At 46.6% G+C, this 27,779-nt stretch overlaps 1 protein-coding gene across 1 annotated transcript; it reads right to left on the reverse strand.

Moving 5' to 3' along the window:
• Positions 1 to 498: 498 nt before the first annotated feature.
• On the reverse strand, positions 499 to 27,604 carry ANP32B (acidic nuclear phosphoprotein 32 family member B). Its single transcript, XM_062207897.1, has 7 exons — positions 27,290 to 27,604; positions 15,751 to 15,900; positions 11,682 to 11,804; positions 6,170 to 6,359; positions 3,173 to 3,297; positions 1,874 to 1,949; positions 499 to 944 (listed from the first exon to the last, which is right to left on the reverse strand). Exons 1-7 carry the CDS (start codon positions 27,341 to 27,343, stop codon positions 877 to 879), a joined length of 786 nt encoding a protein of 261 aa, XP_062063881.1. The 5' UTR covers positions 27,344 to 27,604; the 3' UTR covers positions 499 to 876.
• Between the last annotated feature and the right edge of the window lie 175 nt (positions 27,605 to 27,779).

Genomic DNA, 27,779 nt, shown 5'->3' on the forward strand with positions numbered 1-27,779 from the left:
AGTGAGGGTCACAGACTCTCAGTGCTGCATGAGACCTCTAAAGCCATGTGGCCACACCCCCTCAATTTAACTGACTGGCAGGCAACCAAAGGTCAACACAAGGCCACATAAGAAATCAGTGGCAGAGTCAGAATTAGAATTCAGATCCCCTGAGACCCTAGTTAAGGACTTCTCCTTTACGTTAACCTTTCCATTAATCCATGTATATCTTGAACCTAACACTATTTTACTGACTTGCAGGGGCAGTTGAACATTCAATTTTGGCCATTATCTTTTTAAAAAAAAATCACCAAAGAAAACCAGTTCTTTAATGTGTTTTAACATGAGCTTACAATTAGAGTCTAACTTAAAAATGTAAGCATACAACTTGGCTTTACCAAAGAGTAATGTGTTTATTTCACTTAAAGACTTAAAAATACTTTTTTGGCAGTTGTCATATAAAACGTCCTGATGTTAAAAAAAATCATTAAAAAAGAAAAGCATGAAAAAACAGACCCAAAATGTTAAGATTTTATTTACAAAGCTTCTTGTTGTACAGAAAGTAAAAATGCTGTTACAGTCTCGGCGTAACTGGTAGCCACGGACGGCTGACTCACCAATCACAGCTGCCCACGCTACAGCAAGTCTCACACACAAACCTAACAACGCTTACAATTTTGTTGGGGTGAGTCCCCGAGCTTGGTGGTGGGTGACCAAGAGGGACTACATGGAGGAAGGTGGAATGTCACAGGAACTATTCTTTGGCTCTTTGGGTGGGTGGGTGTCCTGGGGTCTGTATCACAGCTACCTTTTTTTTTCTTTTTAAAAAACAGCTACCAAATCCATGAGCAGTCCAACCAACGCTGAGCAGTTCTGTCTTGGCAGGTTACTGGGGCCTTAGTCATCTTCTCCTTCATCATCTGTTTCTCTCTTCCTCTTCTCACCTTTCCCGCTTTCTTCTTCCTCTGTAAAATAACAAAAATTGATCTGAGACTCCTGGAGAGGCATTTTATCCAGGCCATTGCCAATTAAGACAACAACAAACTCTTTGATGGGTGGAAAAAAAAACAAAAGAGAGACGCAAGCTTGACCACAGCAGCAGGTTGATTATGCCGCAGCCCTTCAAAGGAAGTCTAAGTGGTGACCAGAGCCAAGATGGGCAACTGCAGCGGCATCCAGGCGCACACAGCTAATCCGGTTTTCTTCCAACTACTCATTATCCTTAAACTTGCTGGCACCGACAATTAGACGTCTAGCAATCATTAAAATGTACAATAAAGATTCTGTAGTTGGCTAGCCTGTTTTTGAGCCATACTTATTTACAAATGGCCTTAAGCAAGCCACTTTAAACCTGTTTCCTCCTTTGTCAAGTGGGGACAATGGGACTTTTTTGAAGGGCATTCTAAGAATTAAATGAGATAACACCCAAGTACTTAGCATAGAACAGATTACAACTTAAACTAGCAAATAAATATTAAAAATTTATGGTCATTTTAATGAACTGAACTAAATCGACATTAAATCATGTTCTAAAAAGATCCCTGAAGGCAGTAACAGGTCCTATGTAATATATATTTAGTCCAGTGCATGGCCCATTGTAGATCCTCAGGAAGGATAAACCAGAGAGACACACCGTCAACCAGCCAGGCTACCTGAGACTTAAACACTGAGAGGATCTGTACTTTCAGAGCATGAAGTAGATAACAGGTATTGCACTAGTCTCGGCTGTGGTGGGAAAAGGAGTAACGCTGATACAACTGGGAAGATGCTATTTGTCTTGAAAAACTAAAACTCAACAGCATTTTACTTTTTTTTAGTAGTATCGCATTCTAAACATTGGGTACTTCCATCTAGTTTTTTAACCGGAGGACCAGAGTGCACGCATTAGACCCACCCTCATCCTCATCCTCATCCTCGTCCTCGTCTTCTTCATCTTCATCAACTTCTCCATCATGTCCAAACTCTTCTTCCTGAAGAACAGGAAACAGCCTAATGTCAGATCAATTCTGCCAAAATGAGACATACAAGGAAAATACACTTTGTATGTAAATAGAATATCCAGTAAAAACCTGTTATTTTTATCTATTTGATGTACTTACATCTACTGATCAAATTTTAAAATCCAAGACATGTTTGAGATACAACTTAAAATGGATAATTTAAGAAATGGTTTTAGAATCTTGAATTCTGGGCTGGCGCTGTGGCATAGCAGATAACGCTGCCGCCTGCAGTGCTGGCATCCCATATGGAAGCCGGCTGCTCCACTTCTGATCCAGCTCTCTGCTAATGGCCTGGGAAAGCAGTAGAACATGGCCCAAGTATTTGAGCTCCTGTATCCATGTGGGAGACCAGGAAGAAGCTCCAGGTTCCAAGCTTTGGACTGGCCCAGCTCTGGCTGTTGCGGCCATTGGGGAGTAGAAGCTCTCTCTCTCTTTTTCAAATAAGTAAATAAATCTTCAAATAAAAATCTTGAATTTCAATGCTGGTTTATACAGATTTCTTTCTTTATCACTCCTCAAAGACATGAAGCTTATACGAAAGGCGCAGTGGAGAGAGATTCCATCTTATGATCCACTTCCCAAAGCAACTAAGCCATCATCTACTGACGACCCGGATATAGTAGCAGAAGGCTGGATCAGTAACAAAGGTGTCTGGACCTGAATGACACTGAATGGGATGTGGACATCCCAAGAGGCTGCTTATCCTGCTGTACCACAATGACCACCCCACAGCCTTAACTGCTTTTTGTTCAAAGAATTTTCTCTTCTGCCCTTTTCCCAAACCTCCTTGAGGGTCAAAGTCAAGTCACTTCTTTCTCCTGTCCTCCGACTGCATTTGTTTCCTCGGAGACACTGTATTACTGGGTATCCCATAAACTAGACTACCTGTTTTTTCAGGGGAGGACCAAATTCCTATGTACTGAACTAACGAGTACACAAGTTCAGACCTGGTAAACATACACTCCCTCTACTACAACGAAGAAACAAACCACCGATTCTCAATGTTTTCAGTATTCTCACCCTTTTGAATACTCGACCCATCCCTTCCTCCCAAGGGTCAAGGGCCAAAACCTACCTTGCAGAGACAAGCACTGTGTCTGACTCAATAGTCTACTCAGAAGCTGTTTTCTGATCTTCACCTGCACTCCGTCTTACCTACAAACAGGAAGCAGGCAGAAAACTGGTACACTGACCTCTCCACTGACTTCATCTTCATCTTCTTCCCCTTCTACGTCTTCATCTTCGTCTTCATCCTCTTCTTCATCAAACTCTTCCTCCTCGCCATCTTCATCCTCTTCATCCTCCTCATCTTCTCCTTCTGAAAACAGTCCAAAAAGGAACCTGTTAAACACCCTAATGTGCTACAGGGCACATCTGCAAACAGGCTGGGAGCCACAGGCTGCACCCATGTCAGGGGAGGCCAGGAACCAGTCACCCTCTTCTTACCAAGTGCTCCAGCTCAAGCCCTGGTCTAAGGGAGTTACAAAGGCAGGAGAGTGTAAGTGCTAGTGCACCAGACACACTACAATTCTTACCAGTGCCTGAAATTTTTCCACAGCAGTTTCAAGAAACCATATGCTCCTTCCTTCTCTCGGGTAATGGTATCACCAGTGCCAGACCTCAAATCAAGAACCTAAGAGGCCCATAACTTCCCCTGTCCTCCACGTCACCAGGTTACTAAGGCACCGTGCCTGTTGCACCTCCTTGCCACCTCTGTGCTGCCCTGCAGCTCTCCCCATCCCAAGAGCTCACTGTGCCCTCATCTCCGCTTGGCTGACTTGGACCCACCCGAGTCTGTTAACATCACGTTCTCAGGCACTCTGGCCACACAGCTCAATCCTAGAGTAAAAGCTCTCAAATGAGCACTCAGTGCTCCTCCATTATTGCCCACTTGTCATTGTTAGTGATTTCTGATTAGCTTTTTCTTCTTCATTAAGATAGTAAGCTCCAAGAGGATCAGAACTGTGTCTGCTTTTTAAACCACTATCTCCACAGGGTCCAGCACACACAAAGTGCTCAAATATTTGCTGTCTGATTGATCTTTGCTCTTGGAAACTGCCCTTCATCCTCCAAGGAATGTCCTGAGCACCTAGACATGCAGCTGTTCCACTTGTGTAACTTACATGAGTACTAAGCGGCACTATCATTTTTGGAAATAACTGACAACCTGCAGTGGAGGAGTGAAGGATGTAAACATTTCAAGTCAGATGAGATTTCCTACTCTGTCCATTTACCATCTTCTATCTCATTGTTTCCTGTCTCAGTCTGCAGCTGGACAACACATTAAGAGTCCTCCCTGTGTATTCCATCATTGAAACACTTAAGCTGCTGGGTGGCTCTCTTCCTGCATTTTTTTTTCATTTGACAGGTGGAGTTATAGACAGTGAGAGAGAGACAGAGAGAAAGGTCTTCCTTCCGTTGGTTCACTCCCCAAATGGCTGCTACGGCCGGCGCCGCGCCAATCTGAAGCCAGGAGCCAGGTGCTTCCTCCTGGTCTCCCACCCAGGTGCAGGGACCCAAGCACTTGGGCCATCCTCTGCTGCCCTCCCGGGCCACAGCAGAGAGCTGGACTGGAAGAGGATCAACCGGGGCTAGTACCTGGCGCCCCAACCTGGGACTAGAACCCGGGGTGCCAGCGCTGCAGGTTAAGGATTAGCCAAGTGAGCCACAGCACCGGCCCCTGCATTTTCTTGACCACTTCTGTCTTGCATTAATTTGAAAGGAAAGAGATGTTTAAAACAATGCTTCAGGGTCCTGCACTGTGGTGTAGTGGGTAAAGCCGCCACCTGCAATGCTGGCATCCCATATGGGTGCTGGCTTGAGTCCCGGCTGCTCCACTTCCCATCCAGCTCCCTACTATGGCCTGGGAAAGCAGTGGAAGATGGCACAAGTCCTTGGGCCCCTGCATCTGCATGGGAGACCTGGAAGAAACTCCTGGCTCCTGCTTTCAGATTGGCCCAGCTCTGGCCATTGCGGCCATTTGGGGAGTGAACCAGTGAATGGAAGACCTCTCTGCCTCTCAAATAAATAAATATTTTTTAAAAAATGAGGGGGGGGGGGCACGATGCTTCAAATGTAACAGCACAAACTCAGCAACATCAGGACTTGTAAGACATCAAGCTTTCTTCCTGCTGATGAAGACAGAACACACTTATCAGCAGGGACACTGAGGCAGACAACTTTAAAATGGAACCTAACATAATATTTTTAAAGATTTTATTTATTTGAAAGGCAGAGTTAGATAGAGAGGAAGAGACAGAGATTTTCCATTTGCTGCACTCCCCAAAAGGCCACCCATAGCCAGGAGCCAGGAGCTTCCTCTGAAGTCTCCCTATGAATGGCAGGGACCCAAGTATCTGGGCCATCCTTCTGCTGTACCTAATGAAAGGTGCATTAGCAGGGAGCTGGATCGGAACTACAGTAGCAGCCAATATGGGATGCTGGCGCTATAGGCAGCAGGTTAACATGCTATACCAATGCTGGCCCCAACAGAAAAAATAAATAAATAAGGATTTTCAAAAGACTTATTTACTTATTCAAAAGTCAGACATATAGAGGAGAGGGAGACAGAAAGAGAAAGAGAAAAAGAGAGAGAGATCTTCATCCTTTGGTTCACTCCCCAAATAGCCAGGACTGAGCCAGGTCAAAGCCAAGAGCCTCACCTGGGTCTCCCATGTGGGTGCTGGGGCCCAAAGACTTGGGCAATCCTCCACTGGCTTCCCAGGTCACAGCAGCAGGGACCTGGATCAGAAGCAGAGCAGCTGGGACTTGAACCAGCGCCCACATGGGATTCCAGTACTGCAGGCAGTGGCTTAACCTGCTGTGCCACAATGCCGGCCCCAACAGAATACTTTCAAATCATTACTTCTTAAATTCTAGGCACATATAAAATTCAAGAAAGCCTTTATTTACACTTGACTATAACAAACATGAGCTGAGTGCCAGGCCCTGTAATAAAAAAGTCGCAAGACAGTCTCCAGCCAAGAAGATGAAAGGGTGCCCAGAGGAAGGTAGGATACAGAGTGGCAAGCCTCTCAAGAGTAAGCAAGGGGTCGTTCAGCAGGCACAGGAAACGCCTCCTGCTAATGCTGATAAAGCGGAGTTCAAGGCTTTGTGGGTGGTCACCAAGAGAAGGGACAGGCCTTGATCAGGATCTTTCACAGGGTGCCCCTGGATTTGAGCTCACACACCTTCATCTTCTTCTTCTTCATCTACACCATCCACCTCAGCATCTGAGTCAGGGGCTTCCCGGTCCTCTCGGTCGTAGCCGTCTAGGTAGGTCAGCTGGGGCAGGAGCCGGAAGACACTCTCTCGGTAGTCATTCAGGTTAGTGACCTCACAGTTAAACAGATCCAGACTTTTCAGACAATCCAACTTTTTCTGAAGAAAAGGACCAAAAAATACAACTCCTAAACCAAGGAATATAAGCAACAATCCAACTTCTGAAAGAGGTAAAATGCTAGGCTCTGCATCCAGTTAGCTGCTACCCACTCAGCCTTGCCCCTAGGAAAACATACCCCGTGCAACTTTTATATTAGGTCAGGAGACCGTAACTAGCCACTGCCTTCCTTCAGCTACTCAGAACTGTCTTTCCTAGCAGCAGAAATGTTTGAAGAAATATAAATTTGAAATAATTTCTATTAAAGCCAGACTTTTTCCACCACATGAGACAACCAGACTAATAAATTTAGTTCAAACCAAAGTTTTGATGTTTGAGTGATCAAAACACCCAATAAGAACGCTCCGGGACAGCAGCATATGGGAGAATTCAGACATTTTCATACAATCTTTAATTTCAAGGTACTTACAGCTCTATTTGGGGACATGGATATGAAACACTGGCGGATAGAACATAATAAAATGTCAAGTGTGGCACTGCAAATACATTTTCAGGAAGAAAGGAGTCAATATAGACTAGGGAAAAGGAGGGGGAACTGAAGAGTTGAAATTTAAGAGAAACATAACACCTCATTTTTTAATTTTTTGGAAAAAGATTGGCACTATTACCAGATTATTCTGATGTAAAAACCTTTTCAAGGATTCTACCAGACCTTTAGATTTTGTTGCAATACCTTGTTTGTTTGAAATCAGTTTCATCTACTAACATAGTTAAGATCTAAAAACTTGGCCCAAGAAGCTTTCCAATTAGTCAAGGTAAAAGAAAAATGTCCATACTCTTTACTCAGATCTTCCTTTGTCATTCGATCACGAGGCCCTCTATTAAGCTTTGATTAAAGGTGAGTTAGGAGATGAGGGCAGAGGTGCTGCTGCAGGCACACGGGAAGACAGTAAAGGAAGGGACAGCAGACTCACAGGTGACAGAGGGACACCTATCAACTGCACACACACAGTGTGAAGCAGGACACAGCCTGGCACCTCTCCAACAGGGCAGCAAGCTGGAGGCCGTATCTTTATAAGTCACTTTCAATGGTCCTAAATCAAGAGAAAAGGTTTGGTATTCTCTGGGGAAATGGTATTAATAAACTCAAACAAACCTTAAGAGAATCTCTGCATGAAATAAGTTCTTAAATAAATAAATATTGATGCTTTAAAGATTCTGATGCAGGAGGTGCCAGCACTATGGCTTAGCAAGTTAAGCTGCAGCCTACAGCGCCAGCATCTCATATGGCTGTCAGTTCAAGTCCTGGCTGCTCCACTTCCGATCCAGCTCCCTTCTAATGCACCTGGGAAAGCAGCATTAAGACGGCCTTAGTGCTCGCACCCCTGCAACCACCTAAGAAACCTGAAGAAACTCCTGGCTCCTGGCTCTGGCCTGGCCAGCTCTGCAGCCACCAGGGGAGTGAACCAGCAGGTGGAAGACTGTGTCACTCCCTCTCTGTAACTGCCTTTCAAATAAATAAATCTAAAAAAAAAAAGAGAGAGAGAGAGAGACATTGATGCTTTATTGGGAAAGCTCTTGCAATATTCACAAGGACCTGAGAGGAAATGCAGATAAAGTTAAAATTGTTTTCAGGATTGGGGTCCCTGTATATTTCTGGGGAGACAAAAAATGACATGGAAATCTGCTTTAGAGTGCCACAGCAGCAGTGGGAAAACCACGGTCCTCTGGCCAACTGTGGCTCACTACCTGTTTTTTTGGAGTGAGCTGCATGGGAACGCAGCCACATACATTTGTCTATGCACTGTGCATGGCTTCCCTGTGCTACAGTGGCAGAGCCAAGCAGCTGTGACAGACGGTATGGCCTACAAAGCCTGCTCCTACCTACAAGGTGGTCCTCTTGGGAAATGGGGAGTCGCCCTCTGCACTTTCAGAACCTCCACGTTTTGACCAAGGGAGAGGCTCTCACACTTGTTTAATTGTCACTGAGCAGCCCTCGAGAACACAGTGTCAGGGAAGAGACAGAGCAGGGCTATGGCAACAGCCCAGTGTCTAGCCCTCAAGACATACATGTACAAGAGTCTGCAGATCAAGTAATGTGCTTATGTAAGCCAGCTCCCACATCTCAGGAAAGCTGTCCCCAGCCCTCAGAGCTGTTTCTGTATCAGGTAACTTTCAGGTCAGACTCTGGCTTCCAGAAGCTCACGCGTGACTTCTTGCCAAAGAGGGAAAAAAGACAACAATATCACCCCAGACAACCAGCTAGCACGCTGGCCTTCTCTTCAAAGGCTGGCTCCAGACCAGCTAAGATATACCAGAAGTTAATTTCAGGCAGCTTTTCCCATGGTGGTTCATTCTAAAAATTCACTTAAAGAAAGGGGACATTTATATCTTACAATTACTTCCTGGAATGGATATACAAAAATGCAAACAACCTCTGATATTTATCTAATACTGTGCACTACCCAGAGCCCTTATTTGTACAGGGCCTCCAAGGCTCTCATGGTTCTACAACTACGTGAATCTGAGACTTTTCCCTACTTCTCGACAAAGCACTCATTATTAAAATAATTTGGGCATGCCAAACAGTATGCTAGAAACAAAATGAAAGCAAATAAACAACAACAACAAAAAATCACAAGTAACTACAGTAGTCTGAAATTGTTTAAGGTAGTAAAACTGTGCTTTTAAGGCCTAGTAGGCAAAAAGTATACTACACACAGATTATTCAGGATCCCAAAATAATGTGTAACTGCTGCTTTAAAAAAAAAAAAAAAAAAAATCACAATTTTACCACACCAGAAAACGGACCTATGCTAACAGGCTAGCCATAATAAACATTAAACATTGTATTAACAATAATTTTGCTTGCCTTCTTAGAATTTAGAAGGGCTTTGGGGGATGGTTTGGATGGCCCAGGTCTCTTAAAAAAGGTGTCCAAGGAAGTTTGAATTGATGCCTTCTTTGTCTCTCGATTAATGTCCCTGTAGCAAGTAGAGGCATTCACAATCATTGCATTGACTGTAAGAACTGGGCTCAAAAGTTGACGGTGTTCAAAATGTATGTGGTTAATGAGGATGAGGATGGTATTTTCTCCCCCACTAAAGAATACGTTTAGAAGTCACAATGGTCCCAATACTTCCCCCATGATCTTTTCCTGCAGATTTACTTCATTTCAAGTTAGAACTTTAGAAGCCAAACTAAAAATCCCCAGGAATCTCAACAGCTAGTAAAGCAGACAGGTGGTACCTCAGGTTTTTCCAAACAGCCCTGGTATGTAGTGCTGTGGCTCTCTGCCACAGGGTGTGTAATTCTGGACAAGGGATTCAGCCTCATCCAAGCCTTAGCTTCCTCAATGTAAAGCGAGGGCCATGCAACTATTTCCATCCAATCACTTACCGACACTTACTAATAGGATAACATGTATAGAGAGCCCAGTACAATGTATGGGCACAGCAGATCCTCCCAGAGTGGTAAATACAATGACGATATATTTTCATCTTTAACTGTCCCATGGAACCAAGACTACCACAGCCACCAAAGGGTTCTCAATGGATTACTGACCAGTCAGGAACACTCAAACAACTCCCACATGTTGCTTTGGTTCTGCTCTGCCTCTGCCTGTGTACCAGAATGCTGGCAAGGCCTCTGATAACCAGAAAATTCAGGCTGCCAGAAGAATCAGGCAATATGCGTCGTCTACTATGGAAAGGTGAGGGGAGGGGATTAGGAAGTCCTGTGTTCACAGAAATCCAGGACAGACAGGACTGTCGTTCACCAGTAAACAAAAGCTTAGTGTAGCCCACCTGCCTGGGAGAATGACAGCACTTTACTTAGCACTCCTGTTGCAATCCCCAGCTTAGGGAAATCTGGGTATGGAAAAATTCACAGGAAGAAAGAACAGGTCACAGGGGGCAGTAGAAAGAGCAGTGAACTTGGATTTGAACCCCTACTCTCCCACTTATCCCAGGCAATTATTTAAGTCTCAGACCAGAGTTTCTTCATATCTACAAGGAGGACAGTCATGATCTCTTCTCTAGGTTATCTGAGGATACAACGGCAAATGTTAATGTCCTTGGGCACAGCAAAATTCAGTAACACCTGCTCAACCTTTGGAAAGGGAGTTGGTTTGGAGGATAATTAAGAATGAACTAGTAAAAATGAGCAAGCTTGACTACCCAAGCATTATCTATAACAGAAAAAAAATATGGACCAATAGGCTCCTGATATTCAAGAAACTTCAGTTCTTAAATATGGTCCACTTAATGAAATGCAAAAATAAATAAAGGGACTCAATAAAAGGTAGCTAAATCTGTATTGGAGCAGAATCTGTTATTGATTAGGAGGGAAAAGACCCAATATTTCTGGCAGCAAATACTCTTTTCATTAAAAGAACACACAATTTAACCCTAACATACCTGGAAGTAAGAGCATTCTACACAAATGATACAAAATCCGCTATATTTTAATGTATTATTTCAGAAAAGGTAAGAGAAAACAGAGTTGTCTTATCCTCAAGTTCTATTCTTCTAGGTCCTAAAAAACAGCTCCTGTCTACTGCAAAATGCTTTCCCCAGCGACACCCTACCCTGCAGGAGCCCGCTTCCAATCCTGCCTGTCCAGCCCTTCCACTAGGAAGCCCCACTAAGCTTCCCAACTTACGATGCAAAGTGGATTACCTGACTGCATTCTCAGAGCCCCTAGGGGAGGTGAGTGAGGCTGAGATTACTGTCCTCCCTATTGCCTGAGTGAGGAAACTGAGGCTCAGAGAAGCAGTTTGCCCAAGGTCACAAGTCCATAACCCAAGTGGCATTTAAATTTAGCTTCCCGTAGCTTATCCCAATATACGAGACTGAGCAGACGCTTAGGGTTTCCATGCAAAACGTTAGGCAACAAGGATCTGGCAGAGCACAGATCACAAATAAAACCTAAAACTGACTAGAGCTGTCCATGGCTGCGTCATCTACAAGTCAGATGTGCCACCCAATGTCAACAGTGTTCTTCAACTATGAAAAGTACACAACAGCTCGGTCAGTTTGGGGTAAAAATTTTAAGATGTATGCTTGAGTCTTTCCTTAATGTATCAATTTTTTAAAGGACAAAACAAAAAACCTCCAAAATTTCCCTTTGAAGGAAGCCAACAACATCAGGCAGGGAAAGCAAAGTCACAGGAACACACATGAGGCCCTGATCTTTAAAACTGGGACTCCTATAAAAAGTAAAAAACAACTAGAACAAACCAAGAAACAAAAAGCCAACACTGTCTCAATCCATTATAGTCCCCAGTCATTTCCCACCCTATAAAGAAATATGAAAATGAAAATGACCAGTAAGTCCCAGTTTCCAAATTCTCAGTTACTTACCAATGGCTCCAAGGTGCTGATATCTTTCAGCTTATTTCCACTCAAGTTTAGATGTGTGAGATTTGGAAGTTTTTCTGCTAACATGTCCAGACCTCCATAGATTCTATTGTCACTGAGCTCAAGCTACAAAAGAAAACATACAAGCACATACATATAGACAAACACACTCAGTAAAGTGCTAAACACAGCAAATATAGCCCCCAAATACTTATCAAGGTCAAATACTCCTATTTCTATTAGGGTATGCATGTTCATGTTATTTTGTTTTGAGTCCAAAGTTTACAGACCCTAGCAACTCTGGGGCTGGGGCAGGCAGGACAAGGCGAGCAGCGTGTTAACCAGCTACAACTGACCTCAGTATCAGTGAACACTTTTTCTAAGAAGCTGTCATTTGCTACACTTGTCAGAAAGGGTCAACGGTCTATGCATTCTGAGCAGCTTATTTAGATGCCAAGCAGAAAGTTTCTAATACCTGCTTGAAATATAATCTGCTTCCGGACAGTGCTGACACACTGTGACTTTCCACGTCTGGAACCAATGGGGAATGGTGCTCTGAAGACCACAGGAATGAGTCTACAAAGCAGCTCCATGACTTCAGGAAAGGGACTGGGGGACACTCAGGCTCACGACAGCAGCTCCTTCTTAAATACAGCTGGCACCAGCCTTTGTAAGCACCTACCCTAACTTCTTGGCTGCAGGTCAAGAAGCAAAGGCAGGGAACTGGCACTGTGGTGCAGGAGGTTAAGCCTACTACCTGTGATGCCAATACCCCATTTGGGAGCACAGCTGAGTCCTTGCTGCTCCACTTCTGATCCAGCTGCTCGTTAATGTGACTGGGAAGACAGAGGGACATGGCCCATGCAGATGGGCTCCTTCCTTCAGCCTCACCAGGCCCCAGTCATTGTGACTGTTTGGCAGTGAACCAGTGGAATAAAAGGTTCTCTGCCTCTCCTCTGTCACTCTGGCTTTCAAATATATAAATAAATAAATAAATAAAAATTTTTAAAGATCATTTATTTGAAAGGCAGAGTGACAGAGGCAGAGATACAGAAAAGTCTTCCATTCACTAGTTCACTCCCCAAATGGCTGCAATGGCCGGAGCTGGGCCGATCCAAAACCAGGAGCTTTTTCTGGGTCTCCCATGTGGGTGCAAGGGCCCAAGGACCTGGACTGGAAGAGGAGCAACCGGCACAGAATCCGGCGCCCCAGGCGGAGGATTAGCCTAAGGCCCATCTCCCACTGCTTTCCCAGGCCAGAGCAGAGAGCTGGATTAGAAGTGGAGCAGCTAGGACTTGAACTGGCACTGCTTTACTTGAACTGGCGGCTTTACCCACTATGCAACAGCGCCAGCCACATAAATAAGTCTTTAAAAAAAAAAAAAAAAAGCAGTACCACATGCAAAGCAATGAGCTTTCACCAAGGAATATTCGAATCTCACAGTACAAGGAATCAGAGCCTAGAAAACACTATGAAAACCACTGAATTCAAGCCCTTCTGCCTGCAGATGAGAAAACAGCACAACACTGCTTGTTCCAATTAGTGCCAACAACAATGGTAGCCATCTAACCTTCACAGGGTACTGCAGTGTCAAGCACTGTCAAACCACTGGAGATAATCATTCGACCTCACAACAACCCTATGGTGTACGCAGAATCACTACCCAATTTACTGATGAAAAGGACCTACAAACAAGTTAACTTGCCTAAGACCCCAAGTCCTCCCCTCTTAGCGTGAACATATATATGCTATATATGGAAACTTCATGTAATCAAACTTTGGGCACACAATGTAACACACTGCATGATGCCAACCAACTTTATTTATTTATTTATTTTTTGACAGGCAGAGTTAGACAGTGAGAGAGACAGAGACAGAGAGAGAAAGGTCTTCCTTCTGTTGGTTCATCCCCCAAATGGCTGTTATGGCCAGTGCGCTGCGCTGATCCGAAGCCAGGAGCCAGGTGCTTCCTCCTGGTCTCCCATGTGGGTGCAGGGCCCAAGGACCTGAACTGGAAGAGGAGCAACCAGGATAGAATCCGGCGCCCCAACCGGGACTAGAACCCGGGGTGCCAGTGCCGCAGGCGGAGGATTAGCCTAGTGAGCCGCAGTACTGGCCAACCAACCAACTTTAAAATGTAATTTTTACCGGAAAAAAAATTAAGAACCAAGCCAGCTTAGTTCGTATTAAATATTTTAAAGAGGAAAATGTAACATTAAAAAAATTTTATTTGAAAATGTAACCTTTCAAAGCATTTTTCCTTTCAATGTGATATTCCAGTCATCTATCTAGTCACAGTGTGGATTTAAAAATACAAATCAAGTCAATAAAGATTCAAATGCTAGTTGCATTACTTTAGTAAGTCAAAGTGAAAACAGACTTTTCTTGGTCTGAAACAAGACCACATGTTGATTGTAATACCCCATGTAACATTTACGTCCTTTCAGTGTGAGCAGCTTATGAGATATGGATAATAAGCCAGCCCACAAAAGCATTCAGTACTATGTTTATTTTGAAATGAAATAAATGTGTTAGGAAACCTTTGACTTTTATATCAAAATTTTTTCCCCAATATTTGTTTCCTTTCAAATAAGATGGCCTGTGCTCTGTGGTTGGAAGAAAACGAAGTTCTTACTATCTATGAGAACACTTGATCTGCCTCTAGACATGACCCAGCTTCACAGGCCCTAAAAAAGGAATTACATGTTTAAAAACCTAAGGAAGACTCTATAAAGCGCTTATATAAATGATCACTGACAGGCTGACTTTCTGAATAAATCTGACGGTACACAGAACAAAGTGATTCAGAAAAATACATCAGGATGCTAGGAAAAGGAGAACACAAAACACCAACGAAGAATCTGCTAGCATCAAGTTTATGTAAATAGATGCCAAAAAGCCATTCTATGTTTAACTGGGCTAATCAGAGTTTCCAATGTCACTGACAGCCCATGCAAATATAAAAGGATCACAGTGGAATAGATACTTAAGAAAAGGAAAATTTTCTTTCTCATCAGAATGTGTCACCTAAAACCCACGAGGACTGCCTGATAAATTACCTTAGCCAGGCAAATAAAAACTTTTAGGTCAGAAGTTGCTTACCTGCTCTTTGCTAAATTTGATTATAATTTTTTTATAGTGTGCCTTTGTTAAAATATTCTACCTAAACTGGCTCATAAAGTGGATATTCTGCCAAGTTTACATAACCACACATCTTTCCCTATGTGCTGGAAAAGGTACTGGGTTAGAAGATCTGGGTGTCAGTCGTGGCTCTAACACTGACAACTGTGGGCAGCTCTAGGCACGCTATCTTGCCTTTCTAGGCTTGTTGCTAAGTCTGTAAATATGGCACTGGGCTCTGACATTCCAGGGCCCTGAAACATTTACACGTGCAAAAACAAGGGAAATGTTTTCTTCAGTGTTTTGTCCTTCTTTTGGAGGGTGGGGGTGGCATGGAAGGGGGATGGAATGAGTTGCAAGCAGACCAGTAAAGCACTAACCACAGGCTGTAAACAGGTTAGGGAAATAGGGTAGCTTAGCTACATTCGATTCTTCCAGTCAGACACAACAAACTTCAAAACTAATCATTTCAGAATTATGTAATGGTTTTTGAATTATCATGGACTATAATATAAATCTGAAAGTCTCAAATTCAACTTAATCAACAGACACAAAACAAAGAATGGGAGGGACTGTGGTTCCTGACAGAACTTACTAAGAGAAATTTCTAGTTAACATTATAGCAACAAATTTACAGCATTTAAACAAATTATTCATACTCTTTAACTACTATCTGTGATCATCTGTCATGCATTATTTCCAAACATCACTACAATTCTGCAGATCATGAGGTGTAACCAGTTTACAGGTGAGAAAACCGAGCCTTAGGGAGATTAAGCCGCCTACAGATGATCACTCATCGAAGCAATGACAGAGCTGGAATTCAATCCTAATCTGCTCAGTTCCAAAGGCCATGTGGTTTGTGCTACACTAAGTGCTTCCTTACATGTAAAACCCTACATTTTCCCTTCCCAGGATAGTTCTCTCTTATTGTTAAAGAAAACACACTTACCTTTTTCAATTTCGGTAGCTTGGGGAGATTCGAAACTGAGATCAAGCCTACATTTATTAAACTGAGAAACTCTAAATTCACAAAGTCAGCTGTGAGGCCCTCAATTTTTCCATCATTTGATTTGCAATTGTCCAGGACAAGTTCCCGAACCTGTAGATGACAAAGAAAAAAAGGGACAAGCTCTCAAAAATGTAGAAAACAAAAAAGCAGAAACTCCAACCATAAATATCCTGCAAAAACATCCACATAGGGGCAGTCTCTTATTTAGACCAACATCACAGTTATAAATATATGAGAAATGATTAAGCTATTAGTAGCAATTCACTAATAGATTCAAAGACAGAATGTTACTGCATGGCATAAATAATTGTACTTACACTCTGTAATGTCCAGAAACAGTAGCTCCAGTTATTTATTTGGGCCAGAGTTCCCATCCATCTACTGGTTCACCCTTCAATCTAGGTCTCCCATTAGGATGACAAGAACCCAACTGTTTGAGCAATCACCCCTGCCTCCCAGGGTCTCCAGTGGCAGGAAGTTATTGAAATCTGGTACTCCAGCATAAGGGATGCAGTATCTCAAATGGTGTCTAACAGCTAGGTTAAATGTCCACCCTAGAAACTGTAGTTGTTAAGATGTAGATAGCTGTCTGCTAATGCACCTGGGAAGACAGAGGAAGATGCAAGACGGCCAGTGTTTGGGCCCCTATTACCCACACAGGACACCAGGCTGAGTTCCAGGTTCCTGGCCTTGGTCTGGCCCGGGCCTGCCTGTTGCTGGCATTTGAGAAAGAGATGGGAGTATCTCTCTCATTCCTATCTCTGTCGCTCTTTCAAATAAACATTTTTACAAAACATGTAAATAAGAATTATTCCTTTCCCCAAACCTGTCTGTTCTCCCAAGGGTGGCTTCACCTGAATGCAACTGTGCCAAGATATCCCTTGAGACTGAGCCTACCTTAAGACCAAGGAGAGGACCACTGAAAAAGGGGGAAGCCTTACCTTCCTAGCAAGATAGATTCTGGCTAGATTTCTGTACTCACACACTTAAAAAAAAAAAAAAAAGATTTATTTATTTGAAAGTCAGAGTTACACAGAGAGGAGAGGCAGAGAGAGAGGTCTTCCATCCACTGGTTCACTCCCCAACTGTCCACAATGGCCAGAACTGTGCCAATCCGAAGCCAGGAGCTTCTTCCAGGTCTCCCACGTAGGTGCAGGGGCCCAATCTTCTACTACTTTTCCAGGCCATAGCAGAGAGCTGGATTGAAAGTGGAGCAGCTGGGACTCGAATTGGCACCCATATGGGATGCTGGCACTGCAGGCGGTAGCTTTCCCTGCTATGCCACAGCACTGGCCCCTAACACACTTTGTAACTCTGGTTTTATTCACCTTTACCAAGTTTATTTCCACAGTGGAATGGAATCAAGATGCAAGAGTCCTTTGTTCAGAATAAAGAACGACCTGAGCTATATGTGAGAGTCCTTTCTAGGGTAGAAAACTATTAAGACATAAAATTCAGTTTGTTTTTCAGCATCAAATCCATCCAAGGAGATCACATCTGATGACTCTAAACTAAGAACCAGTAACAGCATCTTTATCCTCCCATGCAAAATCCAACAATGCTACTCTAATAGCTACTAAGGATGGAGTACTCAGATGTTATTCTTTGTACCCCCATTCTCCTCCCCTGTTTACAAAGGAGGACAAGGTCAGCCACACCCACTCCTAACACTCACTCCCAGTCTCAGGATGCTTGTAGCCCTATGATACCATTAACTTCTTTCTCTACATACCTCTGGCACCCCCCCCCCCCCTTCTCTAACAAGCAATCAGCAAATCTGAAAAGTGCAGTTCAACTGTGTGTGAAAGAGGTGGGCTCCAAGCCTGGCTCTCACTTGAAATCTATTGACCTTGGGCAAGTCACTCAACCTTTCTGTGCCCGTTTCCTCTCAAGTGGAGAAGACGTCCGCCTCATGAAGTGGTAGCGAACAGTGCCCGGACTGTAACAGATGCTCAGAAAGACGTCCTGAGGAACAGGAGTAGGGGAGTGTCAAGGGCCTTTGTTGTCTACTTTATCCAGAGCTGTACTTTACTCAAACATTTTACAAGCGGTTATTTCTTCTGAAATGAGGGGGAAAAAAATAGATGTAAAACCAACAAAGGATTAACAACAAAAGCCAGGCCAGGTCTCCGGCACGTTAGGTCAGTTTGTGACAACCACATCCCATATAGTTTCACTCTGGTAATGGGCACTCAGGGAGGTGGCAGATGATGGCTCAAGTACTTGGGTCCCTGCCACCTACATAGAAGACCCAGACAGTTCCAGGTTCCTGGTTTCGGCCTGGCTCAGCCCTGACTACTGCAGGCGTTTGGGGGAGTGAACTGGCAGATAGACGCTCTCTCTGCCTTCCAAATAAAATGAATAAGTAAAACACTTAGGAAATTAATAGTAACCATAAAAAATAATTATTTTTCATTTTATAAGAAAAGCAGAGACATAGAGATTTCTGCAGGATTGCATATGGGTTTGTATCAGGATTGTGGGATTCCAAGATAATGAAATACAGAGAAACTTGGATTAAAGAGAACCCATTTCTGATTATAAGCATAATCACATTAATGAAAAGCATACTAACATTTAAAAGAAAATGTTACCCATTAATGTCACCACTAATATTTTGGTACATTTACGACTAAATTTTAAACATAGCTGAGAGGAAACTATAGTACTTAAAATACTTTAAAATATATGTTACCATACAATTTCCCCTATTGAACATTTCCAATTTTCCCAATTATAAATAATGTCTTTCTAAATAAAATTTCTTCTGTATTTATGATTTTTTCTCAGAATCTACTGCAAGATAAAAAAAAAAAGCATTTGAGAATCTATTATTGAATTAGGAGATCTTTATTTAAGATTCATATTTTTTTTGAGGCTACCTACCTCCTATTGTTTTTACACTAAAGTGAGGGAAAAATCAGAAGAAAAATCAACTAGAGAGAGATAAGCCATAAAATACAAGTAGTCAGTAAACATAAAACAACTGATCAACTATAACAATAAAAAAAAAAAAAGGCTGGGAAGGGTACAGATGTCAGAGTTTGCAGATGAGCCCCTGGGGAGTAAGCACAGAGCAAAGTGGGAATTACTGCATAAATGAGCCCACAGGAGGGTTCCAGGTGGGTGTGACAGGGCCTGAAAGCCCTACCAGCAGCAGTCAAGTCTGCTTCAAGTTCTAACAGGACCTTGGCTGACAGAGAAGCTGCGGCTGAGGTGCGAGAGGAACTCCTCCTCCATGGTACTCAGCTGACAAGACAGATGAACAGGAGACAGTTTACTTATGGGTGTGATGCTACACACACATTTAGTACGGAGGAACTCAAAGGGCAGTTAGAATCTGGGGCTTGCACACTCTAACTTAGGAAAGAGAGGGGAGAATAAAGGCTTTTGGGAAAAACAGGAGTTTATGGAGAACAAATGAGAAACAAGAAAGTTTATGATAAAAATCTGTCTACAAAAGATTGAGTGGCTTTTCGTCTTTTATGAGCCATAAAACTACCCCCCAGATAAGGGATTAATGGTAGCCTATACTTTGTTTCTCCTGGGAGCCCCTCCCCACAAAGAGGGAATTTACCTCAGTCCTTATTTCTCAAAAGTATTTCCTTGTAGTCAGGTAAACTTCAAGAAGGCTCCCCCCCCCCCCCCGCATCCACTGAACCTCAAATGTCTTCAGCTTTAATCTTTAGATCAACTCTGAGGCCCCTCCAGCCCTTCTCAGGAATGAGGGAACCGGACTGCGTTGCTTCAGAAGCTGGTGTTTCAGACAGCGAAGGGCACTAGCCCAACATAATCTCGCAACCTCCCCATCTAGGCCCAGAACACACCAGCAATTCTAAGAAAGAGAAGACCCTAGTTTATTAATGCTCCATACCCTCCCAGGGATGCTTTCCCCACAGAGCGAAGGCTAGACAGCCACCTGTACATTTGTATATACAATTTAGGGAGCAATTTGGTAGAACACGCTTGGCTGGTCTGTTCAAACATGGACAGTTTAACTTTTGGGGCCAAATTCTCTTTCTTTCTCATTCTCCAATTAAACTTGCTTCTTCTCAAAGTGGAATTTAAGGTAAACATTTTAAAAACTAAAACAGGAGTGAGCATTTGGTACAGATGTTAAGACGATGACTGGGACGGCTCATACTGAATTCTCTGGGTTCAAGTCCTGGCTTGGCCTCTGATCCACTTTCTCTCAATGTGCACCCTGAGAAGCAATAGTTGATGGCTCCAGTACTTGGGTTCTATCACCAATATGGGAGATCCAGATTGAGTGCTCTTGACTGGCCTGACACAGCTCTGGCTATTGCAAGCATTTGGGAAGTGAACCAGCAAACAGAAGACCTATCTCTGCCTTTCAAACAATTTAAAAAAAAAAAAAAAAAACAAACTAAAACCAATAATTCACACTACTTGCAATTTAACTAATTTGTTTTCTGTAGTTATCAGAAAAATAGTTTTCTACTTCACTGCTTTTAACTAAAAAAATCTAAACTTCAAATACATTTTTCAGAACTCAAAGATCTAACACTGATAAGCTGCTTCTACGGAAAAGGCACATTTAAGTTCTATCGTCAATGGCTCTATGGTCTGAGGCCCTTTAAAGTTAGGAGGAGTCACAAAATCCCTAATTAAAAGGGCAAATTTGGGGGCTGGTGCTGTGGCATAGAGGGTAGAGCTGCTGCCTACAGCACTGGCATCCCAAATAAGTGCCAGTTCAAGTCCAGTTGCTCCACTTTAGATCCAGCTCTCTGCCATGGCCTGGGAGAGCAATGGAAAATGGCCCAAGTCCTTGGGCCCCTGCACTCGCGTGGGAGACCTGGAAGAAGCTCCTGGCTCCTGGCTTTGCATTAGCACAGCTCTGGCCGTTGCAGCCAACTGGAGAGTGAACCAGTGGATGGAAGACCTCTCTCTCTCTCTGCCTCTCCTCTGTGTAACCCTTTCAAATAAATAAACAAATCTTAAAAAAAAAAAAAAAAAAAAAAAAAAAGGCAAATTTGGGGATTCAAGCCAGGAGCTGCAGGAGACAGAGCAATTTTTTTCCCAAGATTTCATCCTCTCCAACTTGCTCACTCCATACTCCCCCAGCTATGCTGGGGGGGGGGGGGGGAAGAAAGAAAGAAAAAGATCAATTTTACCTAACTGGTTAGGTGGCCTAAGAGCTGTCTCTGCCATGAAGGGGGAAGAGGTTTGGGAGAATTAAATATATTGAGTTGATCAATTCTTCTAATTAGAAAAGTTAACAGATTGGGGTTCATGTTGTAGAGTACAGGGTTAAGCTGTTACTTGTGATGCCTGCATCCTGTACCGGGTGCAGCTTCGGGGATCCAGCTCCCTGCTAATGCACCTGGGAAAGGGGTGAATGGTGGCCCAAGAACTTGGGTCCCTGCCACCCACGTACAGGACTCAGATGGAGCTCCAGGCTCCTGGCTTTAGCCTGGCCCAGCCCTGGCCACTGTGGCTATTTGGGGAATGATCTAGTGGATGGAAGATCTCTGTCACTCTGCCTTTCAAAACAAATAAATCTTTTTCTTTTTTTTGGCAGGCAGAGTGGATAGTGAGAGAGAGACAGACAGACAGAGAAAGGTCTTCCCTTTTGCCATTGGTTCACCCTCCAATGGCCGCTGCGGCCAGCACATCTCGCTGATCCGAAGCCAGGAGCCAGGCGCTTTTCCGGGTCTCCCATGCGGGTGCAGGGCCCAAGAACCTGGGCCATAGCAGAGAGCTGGCCTGGAAGAGGGGCAACCGGGATAGAATCCAGCGCCCCAACCGGGACCAGAACCCGGTGTGCCGGCACCGCAGGCAGAGGATTAGCCTATTGAGCCGAGGTGCCGGCTCAAAACAAATAAATCTTAACAAAACTAGCTCTTAGACGAAAAAAAGCAAAAAAAAAAAAAAAAAAAAAAAAAAAAAAGAAAGAAAAAAGAAAAAAGCGATAACATAGCAAGTGAAAAAAATGTGAATTCCTACTGTCCTTGCCAACTTCCATCCAGAGTTAACCAATGTTCAAACCAAATTCTCTATTATTTTATTTTTTGAAAAAGATTTGAAAGGTAGAGCGACAAGAGAAGGCCAGCATCCACTGTGAGTGCTGGTTTGAGTTCTGGCTGCATTTCTGATCCAGCTCCCTGCTAATGTGCTTGAGAAGGCAATGGAGGATGGAGCTGGAGATTCTGGCTTTGGACTAGCCCAGCCCAGACTCTGAGGCCATTTGGGGGAATGAACCAGGACAGGAAATCTCTTTCCTTTCAAAAAAAAAACAAAAAACAAAAAACAAAAACAACAACACACACACACAAAACCCAAACCAGCTAAAAATTATGAAATGTCACAGTTCAGTATAAAACACAGCACAGCAGCATTTCACAGGGCCATGGATTTTGAACCAAGGAAAGAACTGCTTGGCTTTCTGAATGAAAAACTCCAAAAACAGAGCAAATACTGACGAAAGCTAGCCATCCCCAGACATGCGGTTACATGTGCTCATAACTTAGCAGCAATGTTCAACGCAACAGAAGGATGAGCCCTTCACATAAGGAAGAACGAGTATTCTTTTCCAATTCTGGAATACAACTCAATCAGGTTTTTATCTTGCTAGTGTAGGTCAATGTCTTCTCACCCTACTGACAACACCACTAATTTCTTTGGTGTATGTATGTTGTATCACTGTATGTTTTATTTTCAGTAAAGTAACTGACAATATTTACAAAGCATTTCCCATTCTTACAAACACCACAAATTATTTCCCATCTTGTTTTTAAAATGTTCTTAAATGGTAACCACCATTCTTTAAAAAGATTGGTAAAATGCTATCTTAGGTCATTGCTTTTCCACCATGAAAACACACTCTTATAATGTAAGAGTTACATTTTGGATTTGGAAAAAATTAAATAGCACATCTCTTTACTTAAAAGAGAAAGAAATTCAGACACTATCTGAAAGGCAGAGTTTATAGAGGGAGAGAGAGAGATTGATTTTCTGTTTGCTGATTCACTCCCCAAATGGCCACAAAAGGCAGGAGCTGGGCTGGTCCAAGACCAGGAGCTTTTTCTGGATTGCCCGTGTGGGTAGAAAGGGTCCAAGCACTTGGGCCATCTGCTGCTGCTTTCCCAGGCACATTGGCAGGGAGCTGGATTGCAAGTGGAGCAGCCAGAATTGAACTGGCACCCATATGGGATGCTAGCGTTGCAGGTGGTGGTTTTACCTGCTATGCCCCAATTTACCCATTTATGAGTCCCCCTCTTCCCTTTGGGAAATCAGCCTACCCGTGTTTATAAGGAATAAAGGCATAATAGTAAGTGAAGTGAACCTATTACCTTGGCCCCACTTAATATGACCAAGGAACACAAGAAAGTAAACACTTAAGTGTTATCAGAGTCATCTTCAAACCCCAAAGTAACAACAAAACCAAAAAAGCCTTTTATACAATAAATGCCCATTTGGCATTTAAACAAAACATTTAAAATCAATCCCACACTCAGTTCCTCAAAAACTTAGACCTCACTTGAATTTAAGTCCCATAAGGGCCCCAAATCCTCCCAGGGATGCTATTCCCATGAAGGCCAGACTGGGCAGGCAACCCAGCTCCCTGCTAATAATGCACCGGGAAAACAGCACAAGGTGGCCCACGTGCTCAGGCCCATCACTCGTGTGGGAGTCCTGGATGGAGTTCCAGGTTCCTGGCTCAGGCTTAGCCCAGCCCCTGTTGTTGCAGCCATTTGGGGAGTTAACCAGCAGACAGAAGATCTGTCTCTCCCTCTAACTCTGCCTTTCAAATAAATCTTTAAAAACCCACTAACGTCAAACATGGGCTATACTGTTTCTATGCAGACAGTGTGTCAAGTATCTCAGAGCATCCTATCCATATTATAACCACGCATTCAGTGGGGGAATGGGCTCTTGCTTCCCCCAATGACAACAAACAGTATGCAGCGTCCCATAACTCAAGCCTGACAACAGCTGACGATACCTGTGGCTTTTATGGTGCGTTCTCGCACATGATACATAAGGTGCCATGTGATTAGCTGACTGTAAAGGAGCCATCTTGGAACCTTTCATTTATTCAAAGGATGATGTCTTTTTTTTTTTTTTTTTTAAAGACTTACTGATTTGAAAAGGAGAGATAGGCCGGCGCCACGGCTCACTAGGCTAATCCTCTGCCTGCAGCACCAGCACCCCGGGTTCTAGTACCGGTTGGGGCGCCGGATTCTATCCCGGTTGCCCCTCTTCCAGGCCAGCTCTCTGCTGTGGCCAGGGAGTGTAGTGGAGGATGGCCCAAGTCCTTGGGCCCTGCACCCCATGGGAGACCAGGAGAAGCACCTAGCTCCTGGCTTCGGATCAGCGCGGTGCGCCGGCCATGGCGGCCATTGGAGGGTGAACCAACAACAAAAAAAGGAATACCTTTCTCTCTTTCACTGTCCACTCTGCCTGTAAAAAAAAAAAAAAAAAAAGAGAGAGAGAAAGAGAGAGGTCTTCTATCCACTGGTTCACTCCCCAAATGGCTGCAACAGCCAGAGTTGGGCCAATCCGAAGCCAGGAACCAGGAGCTTCTTCCAGGTCTCCCACGCCGGTGCAGGGGTCCAAGGACTTGGGCCATCTTCCACTGGTTTCCCAGGCCACAGCAGAGAGTTGGATCAGAAGTGGAGCAGCTGGGACTCGAACCAGCGCCCACATGGGATGCCGGCACTGCAGGCGGCAGCATTACCCACTGTGCCACAGTGCAGGTCCCCAGGATGTTTTTATGAAAACCTTTTAAATTGTTTCAAAGTTTTTTCCTTCAAACTCCACAGCATTTTCTGAGAAGCCTTCAGTTTTAGGTCAAAGTCGTACTCTCCCAGCTCCCTTTCCTCTCAGTGCCCACATCAGAGCCCCAGAGGGAGCCATGCAGTTCCCTGCAATCTTGGCTGGCTCCCAGGATACTAAAGGGCTAACACCCCCGCCCTCACCCCCACTTCACAGGCACCAGTGTGGGCGCCACAGGCTCCAAGGGGCTGGAGAGAAGGCACTCTTGTCCTGCCGTGCTGGCTTCGCAGACCCCGGCGTCCTGTTGGTGGTCAACTATTCAATAAGCCAGTGGGTTGTGTGGGCCACTGCAGGCCCCTCTGGCCACTTGTTGCTCTTTGAACAGTAAAAATGGGGCAGGACCAACAACTGGCCTAATTAAAACTTTAATAGTCACATGGATCTTGGCAAGGTGGTCAAAAACTGAACTGATTACTTGAAAAAAATACTTCCACACACACACACACACACATTTTTAAAGCTATACTGCTTCATATGAGAAAGGGCACCGCGGACTGGGAACAGCAGTGGCACTTATTTAGCAGAGAAAACACTACTCGCGCCGAGCATTTCAGTAGGCCTTTGGTTTGAGCATATCGTGAAGAATCCAGAAATTTAGATTTTAAAGACCTATGTGTGGTCTATAGGCTGGTGCCACGGCTCAGGCTCACTTGGCTAATCCTCTGCCTGCGGCACCGGCACTCCAGGTTCTAGTCCCAGTTGCTCCTCTTCCAGGCCAGCTCTCTGCTGTGGCCCAGGAAGGCAGTGGAGGATGGCCCAAGTGCTTGGGCCCTGCACCCGCATGGGAGACCAGGAGGAAGCACCCGGCTCCTGGCTTCGGATCAGCGCAGCGCCGGCCGTAGCGGCCATTTGGGGGGTGTCTCTCTCACTGTCTTAACTCTGCCTGGCAAAAAAAAAAAAAAAAAAAAAAGACCTACATGTGCACCTTTCTTAGGGGGAATTTTAGCCAAATTTAGTTACTCTATTGATTCCCAACTTCCAAGCAATAATGGAAACTCAGGCGTTAAGCCCTGCAGGTGAGAACGAGCTCTTCAAGGTGTCTAACCACGCAACACGCAGCACGTGGCGGGCACAAAATGTCTGACTCGACCCCGACACCCGCCAAAGGGCCACCCGCCCAACTCGGGGTTTCAGGGCGCCACCACGCGCGCCCGCCGACCCCAAGGCCTCCAGGTAAACAGCCCGCTCGGCCGCCGATCCCACCAAGGGTGCAACTTGTTAACCACAGCCACCTGAGCACCCGCCACGCGGCCTCCCGCCGACAGCGACTCACCCGCCGCGGGCTCGGGCGGCCGCGCGCGGGCTCGCGCTCGTGGCGACCGAAGAGGCGACGCTCCCAGGCCTGGCCCGCGCACACGCAGCCGCGGCCCGAGGCCGGCCGCAGCAGGCCGCACCCTGGCACGTGCGGGGGCACAGGCCACTCACCGCCCGGCCCGAAGACCGCGCGAGCGCCCGCGCCAGGCCGGAGGCGGCCGCCTGCCGTTGCCCTTTTAAGAACGGGGGAGGGCGCCGGCAGCGCGCCCGCGAGGGGACGAGTCGGCTGCCGCCGGAGCGCGCGGCGACCGCCAGTGCGAGCCGAGCCCCGGCGGGACGGCACAGACCGAAGGCTCGGCCCGGGAAACCGCGGCGGCCGAGGGCGAGCGGGCCGCGCCGCAGCTCCGAGCCGCTCGGCCGGCCGCCTCACGCGGCGGAGGGAGACGGGCGCCCGCCAACATGGCGCTGTGGCGCGCCCGGGCTGGCGCGAGCGGCCGCCGCCCGCCCACACCGAGGGGCCAGCCTCCCGGGGCAGGGGCCCCGGCTCCGCGGCGGCGGCGGCGGCGGGGGTGGCGAGGGCCCGGCCGTCGCCCACAACGCCCGCCCGTGGCCCGCCCTGAGCGCGCCGCAGGGAGGATGGCTGAGGGCGTCTCAAAGGAGAGCGAGGGCAATGGGGGAAGAAAGTTTTATTTTTAGGCTTGAAAAATGGCGGGAACCGCGTCCTTTTTTCAAACTTGGCCTCGGCAGGGGCGGCGGTTGCGCCACCTCCGCCGCCCGGGCCCGCCCCTCCCCCGCTCCGCGCGCCAGGCCGCGCCCGCCCGGGCCCCCCAGCGCCCGAGGGGGCTTCTGGCCCCCTCCAGCCTCGCCGCCGCGGCCCCGGCCCTCGGCCGCGCCGCCGCCAGCCGCGAGGCCCGGCCGGCGCAGCCCCCGCCCTGCCCGCCGCCGGCTCCCGCGCCCGGGGCCGGGGCGTGCGGGGTCCGGCGTGGCCGGCGGCGGGCCCAGCCGGGGATGGCCGCGCGGCTCCCGGGCAGGCCCGCCTCCGCCCGGCCGCGCATCCCGGGAGGCTGCAAACATGGCTCCCAGCGTTACACAACCCCCCGCCTCCTCCTCTCGCCGCCGGCCACCCGCACACGCGCTCCCTCCGGGAGAGGACCCCGGCGGGCGAGGAGCTCAAAGTTTGCGCTCCCTCACCCCGTCGCCTTCCCCGGGCGGCCGCGAGGGCCCGCGGGCGCCAAAGAGTTAATCCCCGCGCGCTCGCTCCCCCCTCCGCCCGCGCCCGCCCGCCCGCCTTCCCCGTCCCAGCCCGCGAGCTGCGCCCTTCCCCGCGCCGGAGCCCGCGAACCCGCGGCCCGGGGCCCCGCAGGTGGCCACCATTACATGCAAGTCATCGAGGGGGAAAAGGGCGCCCGACGGGGGCTCTGCTTACAGCTGCCGGGGTCCGGTTCCTCAGCTCCAGGTGGATCCTCCTCTTCATGTCCATGTTCCCCTCTTCCCCCCTCTTCAAACTTAACTTTCCGCGGCGGGGGCGGAGGGGGGAGAGGCGTCCCGGCCTGCGCAGCGAAGGCCGTCGGAAGCGGGGGTCTGCTCGCGGCGGAGGCCGGCGGCGCGGTCCCAGGCGGCGGGCGGCGTGCGGGCAAGGCGAGCGGAGCCCCCGGAGCCAAGTTACTCACGGGAGCGGAGAGAAACCATGGAGGGAAAAGGGGGCTGGAGCGCAGCGCGGGTCTCACTACCGCCGCCCCCGGCCGCGGCCTCGCACTGCGCTTAAACCGGCGACGCGGCGCGGCGGCTGCTCGGCTCCACTCGGCCCCGCGCGGCGCCGCTCGGCTCGGCGGCCGCGGCTGCTCCGAGGACGGGGCGGGGAGGGGCGGGGGCGGGGGCGGCGCAGCCCCGGGGAGGGGAGCCACTTCCTCCCTCCC

This window comes from Lepus europaeus, chromosome 12 (genome assembly GCF_033115175.1).
Source record: "Lepus europaeus isolate LE1 chromosome 12, mLepTim1.pri, whole genome shotgun sequence".
NCBI classification, from domain to species: Eukaryota; Metazoa; Chordata; class Mammalia; order Lagomorpha; family Leporidae; genus Lepus; species Lepus europaeus.